The sequence below is a fragment of the Salvelinus sp. IW2-2015 genome, linkage group LG5, assembly GCF_002910315.2.
Source record: "Salvelinus sp. IW2-2015 linkage group LG5, ASM291031v2, whole genome shotgun sequence".
Lineage (NCBI taxonomy): Eukaryota > Metazoa > Chordata > Actinopteri > Salmoniformes > Salmonidae > Salvelinus > Salvelinus sp. IW2-2015.
In genome coordinates, this window is record NC_036844.1 from 9,157,898 (window position 1) to 9,176,603 (window position 18,706).

Sequence of the window (18,706 nt, forward strand, 5' to 3'; positions counted from 1 at the left end):
AGACCGAAAAGCGCTAGCTGAAAGCCACACCTATAATAAACTGTGCCTGCAATCTTCTGATAGGCTACCACTGTTAGAGTATGCTGCCAATCAGCAAGCGATGTGCATGTTGTCAACAGAAGTTAGTGAAGGCACAGTAGGTTATGGCAAGATTGCTCGTGGCAGCAAGTTTGTTACAGGCAACATTTCGCAAGTAAGTTATTGTAGTTTCCTGTTAAGAAATGACAAATTCGCAACAAGCTGCCGTTAAGTTACAGGAAAATACACAATAACCTCTTCACACTGCAGCTCATTACTGACAGTCTTTTACCAAGTTTGCAAACCTTCCAAAATAGGTGCTCTACCTTCCTCAGCATAACCATCAAACTGTCATTACACTTTTTGGTGTTTTGTGTAACAGTCTCCTTCCAATCACCACTGTTTGGAGGCTGGAAATATGTTACAAGTGGATGAATCCGCTTGGGTAGCCTAGTGAAGGAGCCGTTGAAAGTGTTTGTTTGACAGTCAGATAAAAAACATAATGACTGGTTGTGTTTATGCCACAATAAAAGGCAATACACTTTACAAGTGAAATGACATACAATATCTTTATGACTATGCCCATAGAGATCCTATTGAATTCATATTAATATGTAATTCTATGATTAGGCCCACAAAATGTTTTGGAGCACGTGCAAGGTCCTGTACCCGGAATAAATGTGATCTACTTTCACCCTTGCTCTTCATCAAGTGTCCTTTAGCACTGCTCGTTTTAAGCTAATGATACTTTCGTGGTGATAACTGGACAATTATTTTCTTGGTTCTGTGCGGCTTGTGTGACGTGCAGAAATGCATTCTCGCCAATAAGTCTGTGGCCATATTTCTTTCACACTCACAAATCTGGTGGTGTAGCTGCACTGTAGCAGGACATTACCGGTTGCCTGTGACCAAGAGGATATGAGTTTGTCGCAGTACAAGATTTGTCACAGTACAAGATTCTTGACTCATGTATATACTAGATTCTAATATATCTACTGCTGTACATATCACTCTTAGTATATATTGTGTTAATTGCATTTGGATAATTGTTACAGTGCTATTTGGTTGTTCATTGGATACACTGTGTCATTTCTTGATGTATTTAAAAATTAAAAATGATTGTGTACTGTTTGACATTTTACTGCGGTGTTAAGAGCTAGTAACGTAAGCATTTTGCCGCACCCACTACAACATCTACTAAACTGTGTAGACTATTTGACCATTTATTGAGATTGATTGATGTACTGCATTGTTGAGGGAGCCACCACATAAGCATTTCACTGCACCTTTTATACCTGCTGTACACTGCGTATGTGACAAATAAAAAGTCATTCAAATTCTGATTTGACATGCGCTGGACGCCACGTGGCACATGTCTGTTTTCTGCTTTCCCACCACGCACMCCAGCCTCCACCTGTTTGGGCTCGGTTTTTGTTTTCGGTCAGGGGGATTGGTATAGCATATCTTGTTCACTGCCTGTAATTATTATTGTCTTACATGATGTATGCTCTGGCAGTGAGTTGCCCTGGAGTAGCAGAGCTTAATGCCAAGCCTAATGTACTGCAATCTTCTAATACATAAATGGTTAACGAATACGTGGTGTTTTCTGTCTAAACTAAAGGCTTCCCTTTTACTGTTCCTTTGAAGGGCTGGAGGATTCAAAAACTCATCTGAAACTGTCATGTGTATGTCAGTAAGTCAGCCTTGAGTGTACAGATTTGCTGTCTTCCACTGGGCTCTTTCGGTCCAGGAGCGTTTCACCACAATTTACACATGGCATTATTCTTTTCTGTCTGTTGTTTGTCTGTCTGCCTCTTAATTCACAACTGCAACACAAAAGGTGACTGGTCAATATGTTGTGCTCCATCTTCCTTTTCCCACCTGGGGCCTCGTTTATAAAATGTGTTTAGTTTTTAAATGTTAGTGGATGATCAGTTCTTAAAATGTGAGGAAACGCTATTCATACAATATTTATATACATGAATAATGTGTATATCACACTTTCTTAGATTTTGCACGAAACGTTATGACTTACAAATGAAATGCGTCTCTGTTAAAAATAAACTACTGCCCCCACCAGCCTCAGCGTGTAGGAAGGCGTGGCTTGTACAATATAAACACTGCGGTTCCGCTCATGATCGCTTACAGTCGATTTCAAGACAAGCCTCATTCATGTATCTGTTTTTGGACTTTAAGATCATATTCTCGAGAGTGGCAAGGTCCTTCAACACTTGAGGTGTTGTTGTGAGTTGGTTGACATTCCGTAAACTTCTTGCCTTGTCTAGATCTGCAACGAACAAGGCAGCGCTCCGAACAAAAGCCAGTGAATTTGACATTGCAAATAGCGTACATGCGTTGTTCTTATCTATACATTTCAGTAGGCCTACAGTTTTATTGGTGAACAGTTAAACTGTGTTCATAACAATGAATAAATCTAAGTTAGCAATCGGACTTTTTGTCGCAGGTACGCTCACTGCAGTGTTTGGGTTAGTTATTCTATTCGTTGGACCAATCATCATTGACGACCAAATTGTGAAGGTAAGTGATTGAGATTAAAGCTATATAATGTAGCTTTTTCCTATAGTTTTATATTTCTGTTGTAGGCCAAAGGCATAGTTTTATCCTGGTCAGTCACGACTAACGTATAGCGAAGAATGAACCTGATTTATTACTGGTATTTCTTTTTATTTTCTACTTTACTTTTTTATTTGTTTTATATTGATTACTGCATTGTTGGGAACGCGAAAACAAACGAGGCATTTTACTGTAGGGCTTAACTATGCTTAATACCAACCATGTGGTTACAGTCTGAGATTAATGCCATACATTTGTTTGGAACATTAACTAGTTCTCTACAAGCCAGAACGTACTCCGCTGTTTGCGGTCGATACTTCTGTGGATGTGATTTACAAAAAAAATAAAAATCAAATCGTTCCTTGTTTTGCTAAATATAAGGAATTTGAAATAATTTATTTTTAAGTCTATTTGAGCAATTCTTTTTTTACTTTGAGACTTAAGTAAATATAAAACCAAATAATTTTACTTAAGTAACTCGCTTATCTTTAATTTTACTCAAGAATGACAATTGGCTACTTTTTACACCACTGTGTAGAGTAAACACCTGCAAGACTTCGGTTGGTGTCGATGACTGTAGACCTATATCAGGGTTCCCCAACTGGCTGTGATTTTTGACACCCCCAAGTTCTCTGAGCGATATAATACTTTGATTTCATTTCTGGAAATTACATGATCAAAAGTATGTGGACGCCTGCTCCTCAAACATCTCATTCTAATATCATGGGCATTAATATGAAGTTGGTCTCCCCTTTGCTGCTATAACAACCTCTGCTCTTCTGGGAAGGCTTTCCACTAGATGTTGGAACATTGCTGCGAGGACTTGCTTACATTCAGCCACGAGCATTAGTGAGGTCGGGCTCACAGTCTGCGTTCCAATTTATTCCAAAGGATAATTGATGGGGTTGAGGGCAGGGCTCTGTGCAGGCCAGTCAAGTTCTTCCACACCGATCTCAACAAACAATTTCTGTATGGACTTCGCTTTGTGCACAGAATCGTAAGAATGTAATTGTGTGCTGTAGCGTTAAGAGTTCCCTTACTGGAACTAAGTGGCCTACCCTGACCCCTGAAAATAACCCCGCCCATTATTCCTCCTTCACTAAACTTTACAGTTGGCAGTGGCATCGTTCTCCTGGCATCTGCCAAACCCAGACTCGTCCATTGGACTGCCAGATGGTGAAGCGTGATTCATCACTTCAGAGAACGCGTTTCCACTTCTCCGGAGTCCAATGGCGGTGTCTTTACACCACTGCAGCTGACGCTTGGCATTGCTCCTGGTAATCTTAGGATTGTGTGCGGCTGCACGGCCAACTAAYACTGCACTGCTCCCAACTAACAGTTCTTGTGTTGAGGCAGTTTGTAAATCGGTAGTGAGTGTTGCAACCGTGTACAGATGATTTTTACACCCTACAGCACTCGGCGGGACCGATCTGTGAGCTTGTGTGGCCTTACCACTTCCTGGCTGAGCTGTTGTTGCACCGAGACGTTTCCACGTCACAGTAACGGCTCTTACAGTTGACCGGGGCAGCTCTAGCAGGGCAGAAATTTGACGAACTGACTTGTTGGGAAGGTGGCATCCTATGACGGTACCACGTTGAAAGTCATTGAGCTCTTAGGTAAGGCCATTCTACTGCCAATGTTTGTCTCTGGAGATTGCATGGCGGTGTGCTCTATTTTATACACCTGTCGGTCACGAGTGTGATTGAAATAGCCAAATTCTCGTGTGTGTGACTTTCCTAATAATAATTTGTCCAAAAATTAAAAGGACAAAATCAGTGAACGGGTGGTTTACTCTAGATAGTACAGCCACAGTCAAGAAAGGTTCAGTATAGTAATCTAAACTCTTTATTTGATATGTTCTTTATAGATTGGTTTTGCCCCACAACTTCCTTCAAATGTTAAGCTAGTTCTTTCTTGATCATGTACCTTTTTTATGCAGTGTAATGCATAATTTTCAGCTTTAAGTTCCTGGTTCTTAAAACTAAAATATAGAAATGTGCCCTCTTAAATGATTGATATGAACGTGCATATTTTAGCCAGCGATACTGTCAGATGGCATGAAAAATAGAGGTCTTTGGCCACGCAGACCAGTGGTGGGTTTGCCGTGGAAATAAGGATGCATAAGCAGAAAATAACCCCCATATCTACTGTAAAATATGGTGGTGGATCTGATATGGGGCTATTTTGCTTTCACTGGTGACGTGAATATCATTAATGTGATGACTGCTATTCATTGAATAATTATCTACTCAACTTAAATTGGGTAATTAAACTATCATGTAACTCATTAGGAATCTGGGGCACCGTGGGAAGAGTTTGTTTAATGAGTTACCGTTTCCCAAATTAACTCAAGAATATCATAAGTCAATAATGAATCATTTCCTCATATCAGTCTCGCATAATCTGCACAAAACCGAGTCTCACTGATCATTCTGTACCACACATTGATTTGATTATTTAATTACTAACAAGCTAAATTATAACATACACATTCACACACCCGGTATTGATTAGAAACTTAATACGATGACAACAGTCCCTAGTGGATCAACATAATATGACATGTGTTACACAAGATGGAGATTTAAAGAGAGAAAGAGAAGCAACACTTGGATATGTTTGTAAACTACGCTTAGTGTATCCCTAATACCTATCCCTGAACTGCCGCTCTTTTGGGTAAGAAGTGTAATGTATGTATTTACGTGTTGAAGGTCTTTGTTGGGCCAAGGACTTTGCGGGCYGAGTTACGCCTCGTGAGGCCTTGTTCTTCGGCTGTTCTCGGGTGTAAACTGTGTAGACAACCGATGATTTGAAGAGGTTAAGAGGTTCCTTTGTCTTCAACCTCGTGTTGCGTTTTGTGGTCGTGACTAATCGTAGACCCCTGCTGCAGCACGTGGTCATCCTAGTCTGTTAATTCTTAACTCCAATGCTTTATACCCTCGGGTAGAAAGGTCCGTTTCCATCTTGCTGACACGCTCTCTGGGTACCCTGGGGCGTAGCTAGTTATGAGGCAAGGTATCACAATTTACTATGATCTCGTTAGATAACTAAAATCAGTCTTATTGTCACAAACGCTCTCTTTCATCTGGATATTTTCTACACAATGTAAAGTATGTAAACCTGATACTCATTATAAAAACAAGTTAGTGTTTTTGTCATGTCTTTTTAACTTTTAATAACATCACAATATAGACATTCATTTTCCACATTCCACCTCTTATCATTACCAGCATTTGGAGGATGATAAGAGGTATCTCTATCTGTCCTCGTGTCCATTGTTTAATGTTAGTTTTGGGCTGTAAACTCTTCATAAGGCACACAGACTTTCCCATCTCTCCAACTAGAGCAGAAAGGAATCGTCTGCTGCCTTACAATTTCCGATGGGGGTGAGGTGTCCAGAACAAAAAATACATCAATCCCTCTCCCCCCTCTGCGGGAGTTCTGTAGAGCTGATACGCTGTAACCTGATCCTTTGGATCCTCCCAGGAGTCATGACACTAGTCTTGGAGCCCTTGGTAAGGTCAACGGCATCATTAAACCAGTACCAGGACGTTTTAGCCAAAAACCTGGTAGCCTCTGCCAGGAGGCTGGAACTTGGTTGCAATCGGATCTAGTAGCAAGACCACAGCCCCAAGCACACACCAACAAAACCCACAAATAAATGGTTCTGACCACACAGATCAACATTTTGCCATGGCCATCAGTCTCTGATTTTAGTTGAAACCCATTAGAAACCTGTGATTTGAATTGAAGCGGGCAGTCCATAATGGCAGACAAAGGAAATCGAGGATCTGGGAAGATTATATATGGACGAATAAGGAATAAGCAAACAAATGTAAGGTTTGAAATTGTTTTAGTCAAATATTATATCCGTTCGGGCTTCTTGCGGCCAATTTCGATTCTACAAATGATTTGTAATTATGTACCAGCCCCCTGACTATCCGCTCAAGAAAATAAATTGTCACTAGCTGCCACAAGATTATATACCCCACCTATTTCTACAATTAATTTTCTTAAATCTAATTTCAAACCTAACCCTAACCACTCTGCCTAAGCTTAACAGAAATATAAATGCAACAATTTCAAAGATTTTACTGATTTACAGTTCATAGAAGGAAATTTGTCAATTGAAACAAAGAAAGTAGTGTATGGATTTCACGTAACTGGGTAGGCCATGGGTGGACCTGGGAGGGCAATCCAAATACATTTTGCCCCTTAAAGGGCTTTATTAAGAAAGTACTCATCAGTTTCATCAGCTGTCCGGTGGCTGGTCTCAGACAATCCCGTGCGTGAAGAATGTGGATGTCCTGGACTGGCATAGTTGCACGTGGGCTGCGGCTGTGAGGCCGGTTGGACTTACTGTCAAATTCTCTAAAATGATGTTGGAGGCGGGTTATGGTAGAAACATGAACATTCAAAATTCTCTGGCCACAGCTCTGGTGGACATTCCTGCAGTCAGCATGCCAATTGCATGCTCCCTCAACTTGAGGCATCTGTAGCATGCTCCCTCAACTTGAGACATCTGTAGCATTGTGTTGTGACAACTGCACATTTATGGTGGCCTTTTATTGTCCCCAGCACAAGGTGCACCTGTGTAATGATCATGCTTCTTGATGTGTCAGGTGGATGGATTATCTTGGCAAATGCTCACTAACAGGAATGGAAACAAATTTCTGCACAACATTTTTAGCGAAATAAGCTTTTGTGGATATGGAACATTTCTGGGAATTTGTTTCAGCTCATGAAACATGGGACCAGCCCTTTACATGTTGCGTTTTTATAATTTAGTTCAGTATATTTTCAATGCACTTTATGCCCTATTACCTAAATGTATTGTTTCCTATCCTGACATACAGAAGCCCCAGCCAGCAGGGAGCCCTGTGCATTGCATGTTTGACTTCACATAGTGTATAGGCCTACGGTACGTCTTGCTTTCCCAAGATGTTGCTCCTGTTTTTAAGGATGATTCTGCCATAACCAATTCCCCCTTGGGGTTAATGTCACTTTATACTGCTACCACTATCCTTTATTGCCAACACTGGTTCCAAAAGCTGGTTGGCATGAAGTACTGGCAGCCACACAGTTATGGGTTTGGTTCTCCTGTAGATCAGGAACACAGGATATGAGTGTCAACTGCCAGTGATCCCATCCTGCAGAGAGGAACAAGCTGTCATACTGAACACCTTGTATATGTTATGTATAATAATATGCTTTTATCATTATTCTCTCAGAACTTAATAATAGACCCTAAGAATGAGATGTCTTACACCATGTGGAAGGACGTCCCTGTCCCGTTCTTCATGTCTGTCTACTTCTTCAACATCCTCAACCCCACCGAAGTCCTTGCGGGAGAGAAACCCATGGTGGAGCAGAGAGGACCATACGTATACAGGTAGGCTTTCACACCTGACCGGATTCGTAAAGCTTAAAGAGCAGTGATCCTAGCAGGAGTAGTGTGCGGATGTCTTTTCTTCTCGTCTTATTCAGCTGTTACCATGCACCTGCAACAAAGAGCTCAGATTTGCGAGTGCTTTTTGTTTCCCCATTGTCAATTCGTGTGACCCAAAGTTTGGGGAATGCTGCTCTAACCCTTAACTAACATGTTACCTAGCCTTAACCCTTAGCTAGCATGTAACAATTTAACACTCAAACTTAACCTTCACCCCTGAAGAATTCATTTTTGACCCACATTTTAATTGCGTCGACGATCAGTGGAAATCAAGTGCCACACAAACATGAAGATGGTGTGCTCCGGGGGATGTTCATGYAGGAACCAATGGGATGCTTGAGGAGTAGGGGGTGATGCCCTAATGGAGGAACGCCCCAACGTGTGTGATTGTCCTGCAATATTGTACGTTTGTGCCATCAGTTCTTCCCAAACAAGTTTTCKGCTCTGATCCACCAAAAGCCTCTGCGATATACAGTGCATTTGGACAACCAAGACTGTTCCTGGAGCTGGCCGCCCGGCCAAACTGAGCAATTGGGGGAGAAGGGCCTTGGTCAGGGAGGTGACCAAGAATCCGATGGTCACTCTGACAGAGCTCCAGAGTTCCTCTGTGGAGATGGTTGTCCTTCTGAAAGGTTATCCCATCTCTATAGCACTCCACCAATCAGGCCTTTATGGTAGTGGGCAGATGAAGCCACTCAGTAAAAGGCACATGMCAGCCCGCTTAGAGTTTGCCACAAGGCACCTAAAGACTCTCAGACCATGAGAAACAAGAGTCTCTGGTATGATGAAACCAAGATTGAACTCTTTGGCCTGAATGCCAAGTGTCAAGTCTGGAGGATACATGGCACCATCCCTATGGTGACGCATGGTGGTGGCAGCATCTGGTGGTGGCAGCATCCTGTGGTGGTGTTTTTCAGGGGCAGGGACTGGGAGACTAGTCAGGATTGAGGGAAGATGAACGGAGAAAAGTACAGGCAGATCCTTGATGAAAATCTGCTCAGGACCTCTGACTGGGGCGACGGTTCACCTTCCAACAGAAAATGACCCTAAGCACACAGCCAAGACAACGCAGGAGTGGCTTCGGAACCGGTCTTTGAATGTCCTTGAGTGGCCCAGCCAGAGCCAGGACTTGACCCCGTTCTAACATCTCTGGAGAGACCTGAAAAGAACTGTGCAGCGACGCTCCCCATCCAACCTGGCAGAGCCTGAGAGGATCTGCAGCGAAGAATGGGAGAAATTCCCCAAATTGAACCCCTTTCCTTTTGGATCTTGCCTGTTTCACCCTGTAACGTATCCAATTTATCTATCCAGTCTCTGTTCTAGGGTTGCACAATCAATTGAATTCGCATCAAAATTGCAATACTGACGTGCAATATTCATATTGTAAGATCCATATTGCATGCAATATTTTGAAATGCTCATGTAACCAACTTTTTGATTGTTCATTTTTTTCTGCTCTTGCGGCTGCTTTCCGCACACGTTAAGCCCCGCCCCATCACTCAAGCTAAGTTTCCATGCGCTTCTGTTAGGTCAAATGCAGTCAGCCGATTGTTCCAAACAAGAACGATGCTGCTTTCTACTTAMAAAAAATCGACATGGCAAAATTTGGTTAAAAATAAATCACAATTACATTTTGCATATATCGTGCATCCCTACTCTGTTCTCGAACTGACCGTCCTTCTCTCATTACCTTACCTCCCTTTCTCTTTATCCTTGAATAACTTCTGAGAATTTCTACCCTGTTTTAATCTCAGTAAGCGATTTTAGGAAGCCAGTGTCAGTGGAATGCCCTTTTGTGATTTAATAAGAGAACTGACATGCCCTACCCCTGCAAGTTGTTCAGTGCAAGTAGAATAATAGTAGGCCTACTATTGAAACAGATAAATGAGTCTCGCCAACTGTCAGAAATTCTGTTTTTTTGTTGTTGAAAAAMAACAATRGTGGATGTTCTAAATCCATAACAATGCTTAACTCTCGATCCCCTTTCTCTGCTTCTTTTCTTAATCAGCTATTCAATCAGATCTCCAGTCATCTTAACTATTACGTCTATAAACCCTCTAATGTTGTAAAGTGTCTCCATTTGCATCGGTCAGTTGGGAGGTTGACCTGAGTTGTGGTTGTGTGTTTCAGGAAGCGTCTTCAGAAGCAGAACATCACGTTCCATCCCAACGACACAGTGTCGTATCTTGAATACAGGAGCTACTTCTTTGAGCCCAGCATGTCAGTGGGCAACGAGTCGGATGTGGTCACCATCCCCAACATGCTGGTGTTGGTAAGACAGCACTGCTGCACACACACACACAATATGAAATTGACTCATCTCTTTGCCCCCCCTCATCTCTCCCCCACTTCATCCCGTTTCTCCCCACCCTCTTTTCCCTCTCCCCTCTGTCTTCCAGGGTGCGGCGGTGATGATGGAGAACATGCCATTCGCAGTGCGTCTGTTGCTCAGCACCACCTTTAAGGGCTTTGAGGAGGGACCCTTCCTAAACAAGTCTGTAGGGGAGCTGATGTGGGGCTACGACAGCAAGCTGGTGGACTTCCTCAATAAATGGTTCCCTGGGATGCTGCCCTCCACTGGCAAGTTTGGCCTCTTCTCTGAGGTGAGTGAGCGGGTGGAGGAGATGAGCGCACAATGACCAGAAGTCTACAGGTAAAGTAGCATATGCTAGTGTACCTTTAGACTTCGACATTGTGCTAACGTTAGTTGGCATTGGCTTGCGACACCACCTCGTTCTTCCTTCACACGGAGACATAAAAATGCTATTCACAAGTTCATCTCTACTCTGAGTAAGTAGAAAAACAATTGCTAGGATCTCACAGTATCCCTTTAATGCTTGATCTAATTTAATCGAGGCCTCAGTCAGGCTTTGAAATGATGTAGTGCGTGGGCAGTTTCCCTATTATGTAATTCACAGGCAGACCTTAAAGCACTATTTATACCCTGTCAGAAATGTCCAGTTGATCAAGTGTTAGATAGGTAAATTAGGCTAACCAGCTAAATCTTGTAAATTAGCCTAACCAGCTAAATCTTGTAGTTATCCTAGCCAAATGATGTGCCCAGTGGCCTCACACCCCAGGAGGGTAGTTTGGTGTTGGAACGTAGACGGACACTACATGACCACTTCCACACTCCATCCCCAGGGGACAGTTTGAACAGTTTGGGGTCGCATGGGTAGTGAGCAATGACTATGTATGAATGGAAAAAGCCATCGATCACTTGGCACCTTTCATTCCTACGTGAAGACTTAACCGKCTTTATTTGGCTTCAATGCGCTGTTAAGATGCTATTTTCACGGAGACCTAATATGTGCAGTTTGAGTTACTCCTGGAAGTGACTTTGCAGGCTAGCTCAGTGCTGCCCCCTMCATTGAGTAACTCAAGTTCAAGGCTTCAATTGGCATAAAAATAATCCTTTAACTTCTTCTGTGGGGGGGGTTCTTTTTAATGTATATAGAAAATAATCTGTTCAAGAACCTTATCTGGTGTATTAGAAGCATTTATTGGTACCATGATTGTCTTCAAAAATGTTTTTGTTTATATTGGCCACGAAGATTGGCATTTTTTCCATTCACTCTAATGGGGGATCCTGTTTTCTGTTAACCATGCCTGCAGTACTGAGGTCAGCCTTAAACCTCTGTGGCTTTTTTACATTTTACACATAGGAAGTGTGTGTTTGTGACCGGACCTTCTCAAATAATATAGAAGTACCTCTTATCTACAGCCTGTTTTAAGTTGGCTGTTTGGTTACATATCAGTCACTAAAAAGCGCATCTTTCTGTGTTCTCCCATCAGTTCAACAACTCCAACACTGGTCTGTTCACCGTCCACACGGGGAAGGATGACATCCGGCTGATTCACAAAGTGAACTCATGGAACGGCTTGACCAAGGTGAGATGTTTGGCGTTTAGGGATCACACAACCATGACATTTCACCTTTACATATTGGTTTGAGAGGGGCAATTTAGAAGCACAGGTGAGGGAAAACAAATCTGGGCCCTTTTTGTAAAAGGACTCCATGAAAACAATGGGGAAAGGGGGATACCTAGTCCGTTGTACAACCTGAATGAATTCAACTGAAATGGGTCCTCCGCATTCAACCCAACCTCTCAATCAGAGGGGTGCGGGTGACATCCACGTCATCGGCGCCCGGGGAACAGTGGGCTAACTGCCTTGCTCAGGGGCAGAATGACAGATTTTTACCTTGTTTGCTCGGGGGTTCGATCCTGCAACCTTTCGGTTACTGGCCCAATGCTCCTACCCACCATGCTATCTGCCGCTACTGTTACGGAGTGGACTTTTTCACTTGGTTCCCCCACCCCCTCAATGGTCATGGTGTGCTCCCTATGATCATTTCCCCCCCCACCGCCTCAACAGGCTTCACTCTGCCTCCACCCCAATGGACATTATTTATTCATCACTGCCACAGTGGTTATGTGTTTATAGTGCTATTTCTATGGGTTTTATGACCATTTTCATTATTTTATTTCACTGGATCCTGCAATCACACTGACAACCCTGTACATGTGACTATTAAACTCTCTGAATCTGACTATCTCAGCTAAATAAATGAATATAAATATATAAAGTTTGACTTTAGTCAAATCCTGAATGTATTTTTTGTTCTTCTTTCCCGCTCTAGAAAGAGCTCAATGTGTAACGGATGTTAACCTTCTGTCTCTCTAGTTGATATATTGGAAGACTCCCCAGTGTAACATGCTCAACGGTACAGCAGGACAAATGTGGCCTCCCTTCATGACCAAGGAGTCCACACTGCCGTTCTACAGTCCTGACGCCTGCAGGTACACACGCTTTCAAACACTCACGTAGCCTAGTGGTTAGAGCGTTGGGCCAGTAACCGAAAGGTTGCTGGATTGAATCCCCGAGCTGACAAGGTAAAAATCTGTCGTTCTGCCCCTGAGCAAGGCAGTTAACCCACTGTTCCCTGGGCTCCGAAGACGTGGATGACGATTATGGCAGCCCCCCGCACCTCTGATTCAGAAGGGTTGGGTTAAATGTGGAAGACACATTTCAGTTGAATGTGTTGTGACTAGGTAGTCTCACGCACTCTCTCTCTCTATAGGTCTTTGGAGCTGGTGTACCAGCGTGAGGGGATAATGAAAGGGATTCCCCTCTATCGCTTTGTGGCTCCTAAGACTATGTTCGCTAATGGCTCCGACTACGCTCTCAATGAGGGCTTCTGTCCCTGCAGACAATCTGGCCTCCTCAACGTCAGCAGCTGCAGATCCAGTGAGTGTAGACACAGATTCATATACACTCTTCTACCTATTTCTTTGGACAGTGGAGCTAAAACTTGTAGTTTGGCTCTGTGCTCCAGCATTTTGAATTTGAGATCAAATGTTTCATATCAGGTGACAGTACAGGCAGAATGTCCCTTATTATTTGAGGGTATTTTCATACATACATTTTACTGTATTAGAAATGAAGGCACTATGTATCGATTCCCATTTTGAGGAAGTGTCAGAATTATGTTCTCCATGTTCATAAACCCAATTAAACTACTCGGTCTGAAACCCAGATTTTGTAAGATACTGGTTGAATGAAACAGACAGAGGCCCAGCTATGATAGTCAAAATATTTATTCACGAGAGCGCTGGTCCGTTGTACAAAACTATTCATTTTATACTGGCTCCTTACGCACTTACATTCACACAAACAGTAGATATCATACGCACATACATACACACGAACAGTAGGTATCCTACGCACATACTGTATCAATACCCAGCCGACAAAGATTGGGGACCGTGAGAAGCACTCTATGTCCTCCCTCAAGATTAGGGAGTACTCACTGCCCTCTCCCAATCTCTCTGAGGCCCCTAGCAAGGTCGGCCCCGAATTTTGCTCAGACAGTCTGTGTTTATGATACTATAAAGATTCATTGTACAGATGTATTGTTTTACCCTAATTCTGACTAGAACTACACCATTAATTATACTTTTACTGACTAAGACTACACACATTAATAATAATTTTATGATTTTAATCAATTTCATACAATTATATGGTTTCAGGGTGGAATATTCTAATCATTCATTTAAACATAAATTCCATTCACGGGGGGGCGCCAACTAGGTGTTAACCCTCCAACTCTCAAGACACCTGGAGTACTGGGCCAGCCACTCTTAAATATCACATGGGCCAGCGCTGATAACACCTTCCACTAACTAAGTTCAAAGTTATGATTCTACCTCTTGTCTCAGTTCAAAAGTTTGGGGTCACATAGAAAAGTCCTTGTTTTTGAAAGATAAGCAAAAAAAAAAATCCACTTTTAAAATAACATCAAATTGATCAGAAATAGTGTAGACATTGTTGTAAATGACTATTGTAGCTGGGAACGGTTGATTTTTAATGGAATATCTACATAGGCGTACAGAGGCCCATCATCAGCAACCATCACTCCTGTGTTCCAATGGCATGTTGTGTTAGCTAATCCAAGTTTATCATTTTAAAAGGCTAATTAATCATTAGAAACCCTTTTGTAATTATGTTAGCACAGCTGAAAACTGTTATGCTAATTAAAGAAGCAATAAAACTAGCCTTCTTTAGACTGCGTATCTGGAGCATCAGCATTTGCGGGTTCGATTACAGAAACAAAACTTTCTTCTGAAACTCGTCAGTCTATTCTTGTTCTGAGAAATGAAGGCTATTCCATGCGAGAAATTGCCAAGAAACTGAAGATATCTTACAATGCTGTGTACTACTCCCTTCACAGAACAGGACAAATTGKYTCTAACCAGAATAGAAAGAGAAGTATAGATATAGATTCCAAGATGGCGTAGCAGTCGGACGTGTGTTTTGTCTTGTCCCGTGTAAATAATCGTTTTCCTCGTTTTTTCCGTTTATATTTTAATCTCACTTTCCATCTACGGACTGAATATACTCTCCTGCAACCCCCAACACCCAATGTGGTACGGATCTGCTATTTTTATACTTTAGAACCGGAACCCCCATCAGAAGCTAGCCAGCTAACTAACTACTAGCTAGTTATCAGTTAGTCACTGCTAGTGGTCTTACTCGCTCATCAACTCATCTTGACCGCTGGTACGTCCCTTCCGTCTTCAAGAGAGCGAGAGTTGCACCCCTTCTGAAAAAACCTACACTCGATCCCTCCGATGTCAACAACTACAGACCGTATCCCTTCTTTCTTTTCTCTCCAAAACTCTTGAACGTGCCGTCCTTGGCCAGCTCTCCTGCTATCTCTCTCAGAATGACCTTCTGATCCAAATCAGTCAGTTTCAAGACTAGTCATTCAACTGAGACTGCTCTTCTCTGTGTCACGGAGGCGCTCCGCACTGCTAAAGCTAACTATCTCTCCTCTGCTCTCATCCTTCTTAGACCTATCGGCTGCCTTTGATACTGTGAACCATCAGATCCTCCTCTCCACCCTCTCCGAGCTGGGCATCTCCGGCGCGGCCCACGCTTGGATTGCGTCTACCTGACAGGTCGCTCCTACCAGGTGGCGTGGCGAGAATCTGTCTCCGCACCACGTGCTCTCACCACTGGTGTCCCCAGGGCTCTGTTCTAGGCCCTCTCCTATTCTCGCTATACACCAAGTCACTTGGCTCTGTCATATCACTCACATGGTCTCTCCTATCATTGCTATGCAGACGACACACAATTAATCTTCTCCTTTCCCCCCTCTGATAACCAGGTGGGTGAATCGCATCTCTGCATGTCTGGCAGACATATCAGTGTGGATGACGGATCACCACCTCAAGCTGAACCTCGGCAAAACGGAGCTGCTCTTCCTCCCGGGGAAGGACTGCCCGTTCCATGATCTCCACCATCACGGTTGACAACTCCATTGTGTCCTCCTCCCAGAGTGCTAAGAACCTTGGCGTGATCCTGGAAACACCCTGTCGTTCTCAACTAACATCAAGGCGGTGACCCGTTCCTGTAGGTTCATGCTCTACAACATTCGCAGAGTACGACCCTGCCTCACGCAGGAAGCGGCGCAGGTCCTAACTCAGGCACTTGTCATCTCCCGTCTGGATTACTGCAACTCGCTGTTGGCTGGGCTCCCTGCCTGTGCCATTAAACCCCTACAACTCATCCAGAACCGCCGCAGCCCGTCTGGTGTTCAACTTTCCCAGTTCTCTCACGTCACCCGCTCCTCCGCTCTCTCCACTGGCTTTCCAGTTGAAGCTCGCATCCGCTACAAGACCATGGTGCTTGCCTACGGAGCTTGAGGGAACGGCACCTCCGTACTTCAGGCTCTGATTCAGGCCCTACACCCAAACAAGGGCACTGCGTTCATCCACCTCTGGCCTGCTCGCCTCCCTACCTCTGAGGAAGTACAGTTCCCGCTCAGCCCAGTCAAAACTGTTCGCTGCTCTGGCACCCCAATGGTGGAACAAACTCCCTCACGACGCCAGGTCAGCGGAGTCAATCACCACCTTCCGGAGACACCTGAAACCCACCTCTTTAAGGAATACCTAGGATAGGATAAAGTAATCCTTCTAACCCCCCCCCTTAAAAGAGTTAGATGCACTATTGTAAAGTGGTTGTTCCACTGGATATCATAAGGTGAATGCACCAATTTTGTAAGTCGCTCTGGATAAGAGCGTCTGCTAAATGACTTAATGTAAATGTATTAGGGTGCCCATGTTTACGGATTTTAGGGTTGTACCTGGTGGGTTCCTTGATGATTTGTGTGAGATTGAGGGCATCAAGCTTGGATTGTAGGACTGCCGGGTGTTAAGCATATCCCAGTTTAGGTCACCTAACAGAACAAACTCTGAAGCTAGATGGGGAGCGATCAATTCACAGATGGTGTCCAGGGCACACTGGGAGCTGAGGGGGTCGGTAGCAGGCGGCAACAGTGAGAGACTTATTTCTGGAGAGATTAATTTTTAAAATTAGAAGTTCGAACTGTTTGGGCCATAGACCTGGAAAGTATGACAGAACTTTGCAGGCTATCTCTGCAGTAGATTGCAACTCCTCCCCCTTTGGCAGTTCTATCTTGACGGAAAGTGTTATAGTTGGGTATGGAAATCCCAGAATTTTGGTGGCCTTCCTAAGCCAGGATTCGGACACGGCAAGGACATCAGGTTGGCAGAGTGTGCTAAAGCGGTGAGTAAGGCAAACTTAGGGAGGAGGCTTCTGATGTTGACATCATGAGGCCAAGGCTTTTTCGATCACAGAAGTCAACAAATGAGGGTGACTGGGGACATGCAGGGCCTGGGTTTACCCTCCACATCACCCGAGGAACAGAGGAGTAGTAGGATGAGGGTGCGCTAAAGGCTATCAAAACTGGTCGCCTAGAGCGTTGGGGACAAAGAATAAAAGGAGCAGATTTATGGGCGTGGTAGAATAGATTCTGGGCATAATGTGCAGACAGGGGTATGGTGGGGCACGGGTACAGCGGAGGCAAGCCCAGGCACTGGGTGATGATAAGAGAGGTTGTATCTCTGGACATGCTGGTCTCAATGGGTGAGGTCACCGCATGTGTGGGGGGTGGGACAAAGGAGGTATCAGAGGTACGGAGAGTGGAACTACGGGGTCCATTGCAAAACCAAAAACATGATAATGATAACTAGCCTGAACAACAGTATGCAAGGCATATTGATATTTGAGAGAGCCATACAATAAGGCATAAAGTGATTGCAGGTCTTGATTGGGAGAGCTAGCTAAAACAACAGGTAAGATAACAGCAAGCAATAACAGGGTGCTAGTCTAACACAGCAACAACAGGTAAAAATGGCGACGACTAGGCAGAGAGGGGCGGATTAACTACACACAGATCCTGAGTTAAAGCACAGAGCCGACAGATAAAACACAAATAAACAGAATGGAGTACCGTGAATTAATGGACAGTCAAGCAGGCATCAGCTATGTAGCCAAGTGATCATAGTGTCCAGGGGGCAGCCGTAGATGGAGCAGGGAGGCCTCCACTAAGCTAGCACGCGGCGTTTAAAGTTAGTAGCCCGGGGGGTGGTCTGCTCAGACGGAGGGGTCTGCTCAGACGTGGTCGTGTCACAGAGAATCCAAGCCGGATGGCGATGGCGAAAGAGAGGTTGTGAAATTGTAGAATTGTGTTTGCTAACTGGTGCTAGCTTCGTGGCAGTGGCGCTAGCTGCGCTAGCTGCAAGCTAGCTGTGAGGATCAGAAGTAGTGGCTCAGGGATTACGGCAGGAATCCGGCGTTGTTGTCGAGAGACAGTCCGATGCTGGTAAATTGGTGAGTAATATCCAGGCTAATAACAGGGCTGGTGTCTGTGCAGAAGGTAAAAGCTGCTAGCAGCGGCAAAAAATGGCTAAATTAGCTTGTAGCTGATTTAGACCAGTTGTGATGGATTGGCAGGGCTCTGTGTCGGCAAAAAAAGGTCCAGGCCAATTGGCAAAATATGTATTGTAGCACAAGAATTAGCCGGAGGACCTCTTCGGCTAGCCGGGAGATTGGCCTAGCTCGAGGCTAGCTCAAGGCTAACTGTTGCTTGCTTCGGGACAGAGACGTTAGCCAGGAGTAGCCACTCAGATTGCAGCTAGCTATCTGATCCGGTGTAAAGGTCCAGAGCTTGCGGTAGTAATCTGGAGATTTGGTAGAGAAAAAGCAGTCCGATATTCTCTGGGTTGATATCGCGCTGTGCAGACTGGCATGTATTGACCAAGCTGAGGCTGGCTGGTGTCCGAGTTAACGGTA

The 18,706-nt window shown here is 44.1% G+C and overlaps 1 protein-coding gene across 7 annotated transcripts in view; it reads left to right on the forward strand.

The window, feature by feature from the left end:
• Positions 1–2,162: 2,162 nt before the first annotated feature.
• Positions 2,163–18,706, forward strand: part of LOC111963863 (scavenger receptor class B member 1) — a 37,747-nt gene continuing 21,203 nt past the window's right edge. For all 7 annotated transcript variants that reach the window (XR_011479860.1, XM_023987422.2, XM_023987425.2 and 4 more), the window contains exons 1-7: positions 2,163–2,556; positions 7,824–7,984; positions 10,172–10,313; positions 10,441–10,644; positions 11,837–11,932; positions 12,728–12,843; positions 13,125–13,291. Coding sequence is in view for 6 of the 7 variants with exons in the window: in XM_023987422.2 (XP_023843190.1) it covers positions 2,443–2,556; positions 7,824–7,984; positions 10,172–10,313; positions 10,441–10,644; positions 11,837–11,932; positions 12,728–12,843; positions 13,125–13,291 (1,000 nt within the window). In the remaining variant the exon portion in view is untranslated. The remainder of the gene's footprint in view (positions 2,557–7,823; positions 7,985–10,171; positions 10,314–10,440; positions 10,645–11,836; positions 11,933–12,727; positions 12,844–13,124; positions 13,292–18,706) is intronic.